This window comes from Uloborus diversus, chromosome 3 (genome assembly GCF_026930045.1).
Source record: "Uloborus diversus isolate 005 chromosome 3, Udiv.v.3.1, whole genome shotgun sequence".
Lineage (NCBI taxonomy): Eukaryota > Metazoa > Arthropoda > Arachnida > Araneae > Uloboridae > Uloborus > Uloborus diversus.
Window position 1 is genome coordinate 168,455,569 of NC_072733.1, and position 6,000 is coordinate 168,461,568.

The 6,000-nt window shown below is 29.9% G+C and overlaps 1 protein-coding gene across 1 annotated transcript in view; it reads left to right on the plus strand.

Moving 5' to 3' along the window:
- The window catches only part of LOC129219228 (probable ATP-dependent RNA helicase DDX28), a 28,937-nt gene extending 23,235 nt beyond the window's left edge, over positions 1-5,702 (plus strand). Inside the window, exons 5-6 of the mRNA XM_054853551.1 lie at positions 2,722-2,806; positions 5,419-5,702. Of these exons, the coding sequence (XP_054709526.1) occupies positions 2,722-2,806; positions 5,419-5,531 (198 nt within the window). The 3' untranslated portion in view covers positions 5,532-5,702. The remainder of the gene's footprint in view (positions 1-2,721; positions 2,807-5,418) is intronic.
- The last annotated feature ends 298 nt before the right edge of the window (positions 5,703-6,000 follow it).

The window sequence follows — 6,000 nt, forward strand, 5'->3', positions numbered from 1 at the left end:
AGAATGGCTCAGCATTATTAATGTTCAAAAAAGAGGGGGGCATTGCAGAAAAAGTTTTAATAGTATGTTAATACTTGTCACTTTATATTGAAATTAAATTGTTAAAGCTTAAAAGTTAAATTTCTGCAAGCTCCCTCCTTTTTAGAACTGTGCCTAATCAAAGTTTAAATATTTTTTTCTTTATTTATGTTTCTTTTTTTTTGCTATGAGAAAATGTATGTTATTGTAAATTAAATAAATAATGCTTCATAAATACAGCTGATTAGTGATAACTTGAATATTACTACTACTCTAATTTTTTATCTGGTCCCGATCTTTGGTCTTCAGTTTATCCTCCAGATCTTGAACTTTACTTCTTTTATCTTGACATCTTTTCTAAAACGTCTCAAAATTTGTCAATTAAAAGTGCAGTGAAACTTTCAAATAACAATAAAAAAATCATTCTCCTGCAATTCCAGCACAGGAAATCTGAAACCATGTATGAAGCGTCAGTAAGGAACTCTATCCGAAAGTTTGACTTCATCAAGGAAACATACAGTGAGACAGTTCTTATTAACGTTAAAGAAACAAGTTTTAAAGAAGTTGAAGAAGACTATTGAGATTAATCTGACTTTATAAAATGTGATAAAAACATCAAAGTTTGCAGGCTCGTGTCCAGGATTTTATGAAGGGAGGGGTTTTGTTTCAATATTTTTTCATTCTTATCTGCATTGTCACAAAAACACAACAGTGAGTCAAATTATTTATTTATGTTGAATGATCACAATGAAAGACATAGCAGGAGGGGAGGATGGTCCAAATTCCCAGAAGATTTCGCTTTGATTAATTACCAATTCTATTACTGTATTTTTTTTTAGTAGAACCACGTTTATCCAGCCCCGTTTATCCCCATATAAAATTTGTCGAGTTAAAAAACATGTATTTACTTAAATAATTTTTTAAAATTATGATTACAAGAACAGATAACTATAAATACACCAAGTATTCGGGTTTTGTTTTGAATAAACATTCAACTCCTGCATAGAACGTATAATAAAGTATCATACTTTTAACAAACAATGTGGCATACTTTGGAGCATCAGACCAACACCACTGCAGCTGAACTGTAAATGATTGTATTGCAAGAAATGGTACTATATAGTTTGGTTTGAAAGCATTGTTTTTTTCTTTAACAAAAGATAAGTCTGCTCATTTAAGAATGTTTCTGCTTAGTACCTGGATTTTCGTTCATTTGGTTTGCCCGGTTCAAGTTAGTCTGCCTAAGTGATGTTGTATTGGATAGGTAAGAACCATTATGAATCCTATCTCCCAGAAAATAATTTCTGGCTGCCATAGTAACCCCAGTATTTATTCATTTTACTGCGTGTTTAGATTCAAACCTTATTATGTTTACCTTGTGGCTTATTGCAACAAAAGTACCAAAAAAAATGTCAAATTCTTTAATGGTATATGTTTTCTAGTTTTATTTTCTCGGATAATGCTTATCTAACTAAATATAGGAAGTGGTTTGTTGCGGATGTAAATTGCATTTTCAAACACAATTACTATGTATCTTCATAAGGCAACACTTATCTTTTTTTGTGAAATGATCAAGTCATCATAACCTCCTCACAAGAAGCAATATTAAATGCAGTGAATGCTTTGCATTGACAGCCTATTCAAGGGTTCCTGTATCATTGTTTTTCCGAAATATGATTTTAGTCCATATAGAGAGGACATTTCTAAATTGCCAGGAAACTTTAAAAGGGAATGTATGTGTGTGTTGAAAAAAAATATGCTGTGCATAAACTTCAATATTCAAGTTAATTTGAAGTAGAATGTGCACTTTTGTTCATTTGGTGTGTTTTAAAAAAATTTCCGCCAATAGGAGAGATTTAAAATCCCTAAAACCCTCCTTTGTATTGACTTATGCAATGGTTCTTCCACCATTGCTTTTTCAAAATATTTTTGCAGTTTGCAGCATTGTTTGGTTTAGCATTGCTAAGGAATTAGCTCTAACAGTTGAAAATTAGAGAAAAAGTTTTTTTTTTTTTTTTGAAAGGAGGAACAAACTTTTACATTAAAATAATTTATGTCAAATATACCCCATTTGTCTTGCTTTTTTTTCTCTAATGGGAGGGGTTTAACCCCTAATACCCTCCCCTTGAATATAGCCTTGGAAATTTGCCATGAAGAGTTAGTATAAACCACAGAAGCAAATAAATGTGCTGCTAAAAAAATAATTTTTGAAAAAGCTTCAACTTATTTGCACCTTAAAATGGTGGATTATCCTACAAGAATGAAATACAAATAAAAAAAGAAAGATTAATTTTGTTTTTAGAGTTTTTATTTAAATTATGAAAATTTTCATTTATAAATAATTTATTTTTTTCTGTAGTTTTCTTAGTTATATTCCATGTTTTTACTTCTAAACAGAGAAAATTGAAACTAGTGATAAGTTTTTTACGGTCCCATCAGATTCGAGTTATCGAGAATTGACTACATTTTAGACACTTGCAAGGTTTACCTGCACTGTGACATGAATTGTACGAAATGTCTTTTAGTGTGATCATATGATAGCTATGCCATTTAAAATGTGTTCGCATTGAAATTATTTTACTTTTGTGCTTATTTTGTATTGGTTTTTCTAGTTAAGTTGCCTGCCAGAAATTTTTCGGTTCGCAATTAATGTAATGATTTACATCATATTAAGTTTTTCAAAACTTTTAAAAAACTTTTTAGGTTCAAGAATTAGTTCCATATGACAACAGCTATATGGATGTCTTAGTAGCTTCAATTGGTACCTTTAAAATTCTTTTCAAGAAAGGTAAATCTCTAAATTTCATTTTTTATTTATTTATAGAATTTTTTACAAAAAATTACTACTCCCAGAAGAGTGAATGGATTGAACCTAGCCTTAAAGGTAAACCATGGGAAAACTTTCCAATGCAACTACCCTTTTAACTCATGGACAGAACCCTACCCATAACTGTCCATGTTTTAATAAGTCAAGCTATAGTGCTTGGTGTGTTCTGAAGAATATAGGGCTTCAGAACTCCTTTTTTTTTTGTTAGAATTGAAGTTCTGATCTTGTTATTTATATTAAATATGAAGACTGAACTTCATTTTGTATTTCATTGTTGTGTAATGTAATAATTTATGTTTGTAACATCAGTTTGTTCTTTAAGCTTTCAATGGAGAATTGTGACGACATGATTCACTATATGACCAAAAGTATTGGGACACTTTCAAAAATTCACATTTTTAAGGATTTCTCAAGACATTAAAGACCAATTGTTTTGTACCTTTTTTTCACGAAAAGACTTTTTCAGCTCCAGCTGTCATTTTCCAATAAAAGTTTATATTACTCTTGCGTTTAGGGGATCAGTAACAAATTGAAAAAAACAAAAATGTTTTTTGATCATTATTCATTGAAAAAAGCTGCAAATAATCTGAAAATTTCAGAAATTAGTTAGCTGACTATGTACACTTATTTTACAAACTTTCAAGAAAGTATCACTGATATTCACGAAGATGTAAGCATTTCTTTCAATAATACGTATTTTATTTCATAGTTTTTGGCTCGTAACACACAAAGTTTTTCCTCAAAGCTTACGAAACTTTCAGAAAACTTGACAGAATACAAGAGAAGTGTAATACTAAAATTTGAAGTTGAAATGTTGAAAATTTGACAATATATGGACATTTAAAGCAATTAATTTTTCACTGCGCATGCGCGAAAGATAGCAATTTATAACCTTCATAATCAAAAGCCCAGATATATCCTTCATCTCATAAAAAATTCCACCTTAGTACCTTTAAAATCTAAAAACTTATCAGCGATCTATTGAGCCGAATTTCAACAATTCTTGGATAGACGGCAAGCCATGAGGGGTCGTTCACAAGTTTGCAACTTTTGCTTGCTATCGTTCAGTGTGATTCATGATAGAAACAGATTATTTGGGAATGACCCCTCACGACTGGCTGCCTATCCAAGAATGGTTGAAATTTGACTGATTAGATCGCTGATAACTTTCTGAATTTTTAAGATATTGAACTGGAATTTTATTATGAATTGAAGAATCTAGTGGGGTTTTAAACTGTGAAAGTTATAATTTGCTATCTTTCATGCATCCGCAGTGAGAAATTAATTGCTTTAAATGTCCATATTTTATCAAATTTTCAACATTTAAACTTCAGATTTTAGTATTAAGCTTCTCTTGTATGCTGTCATGTTTTCTGAAAGTTTGGTAAGCTTTGATGTAAAACTTTGTGTGTTGTAATCCAAAACCTTTAAAATAAAATTCGTAGTTTTGAAAGAAATGCCCATACCTTCGTGAATATCAGTGATACCTTCTTGAAAATAGGTAAAGTAATGGAACATAGTAAGCTAACTATTTTCTGAAATTTACAGCTTAATCTCAGCTATTTATGATGAATGATGATCAAAAACATTTTTGTTTTCCTCAATTTGTTACTGATCCCGAAACTCGCGGGTGATTTAACTTTTGATACTTTTTTTGTGACAAAAGTTACAAAGCAATTATTCTCTTATTTCTTGAGAAACCCTTGAAAATGTAAATTTTTGAAAGTGTCCCAATACTTTTGGTCATATAGTGTATTTCAGTACTTTTTTTTTGCCTCTGTGAGTCTCTAACCTGGTATAGGTTAAGATTACCTTTACACTGGTAGCTTAAAATTATTTAAAATACTAGCAAGGGATCTACAAAACAGGGTGTAGATCTGCCTCTTAAAGTGAAGTTACAATATAGGGTATGAAGCTGCAAGTAATTGCCTCTAAAGAAACTTCAGCCCAAGCTCTGTCTAAGAGACAGCTTAAAAAACAGAAATAATGAATTAAAAAAATTATGAAAGAACTGCCATTATTTTACATCATCATTAACTTTCAAATTTAGTGAAAAACAATCTATAAACTGGTTTTTTAGCACTAAATTGAAAGTAAAAGTGAATACTTATTCAATTATTATATCCTAAATAATGATATCAATAGTAAGTAAGAAAAAAACAGTAAAATGATTTTATACAACATAATAAATTTATAGTAGAAGTAAATAAATAACTAGTACTTCTTAAAAAACTGATCAGAGCTGCCGAAAAGTGACACTTTTTAGCTAATGCTAAAATTTAGATGTCTGGACTGGATGTATTGACAACTTTTTAAACAAATATCTAACAAATGGTGATATCACTTGAACTAATTAACACATATACAAACATCGTTTGTACTTAAACAAAATTATTCTTAAAATTCATTTAAAATATGCCTAAAATATGGAAATAACGTTATTTAGCTGAAAAACTGCATTTGTGCGTATTTAAACAAGAATGAGGCTCAAGTTTGAAGTTCACATTCATGCATTACCTCATGTCTACATGTAAAGTTTTTACTTGGTAAAACGTTTATGTTTCTGCTTTCAGGTGTTTTCAAATTAGCAAATCTGGAGTACTTAGTCTTAGATGAAGCTGACACTTTGCTTGATGACACTTTCATTCAAGATACATCTTACATATTACAACATGTATCGGTATGAATTATTTTCTTTTAGACTTGTATAAATTGAACTATATTAGTAATATATTAGGGTCATTCCCCAGAAAACGTAACTTTTGAACGCAAGTATTTTTCAATTTTGAAACCTTTTGCTTTCTTTTTTTTCGTAATTACATGAAAGTGTTACCTACTAGAAGTAACCATAGACAATGGCCCAGCTAAGTATGAATTATTTTGCTCATAAATTAAAAAAATAATAAAAAAAGCCTTGTTCATAGAAACTAAAAAAAAAGAAAAAAACTTTTAATATTTAAAAATCAAGGCCAATTTAATATCAAAGTAGTAATTTTGTTTATTGTGCAAACAATCAGATACTTTAATGATTAGTGGGGACATAATTTTAAGCTCTCTTAATTAAAGTATGGCTTAATTAGTAGTTTCAAATGTATTAAAAAATAGTGGGGGAACATGGGGCAAAGTGAACTAGCAGGCAAAGTGAACTGGTGAAA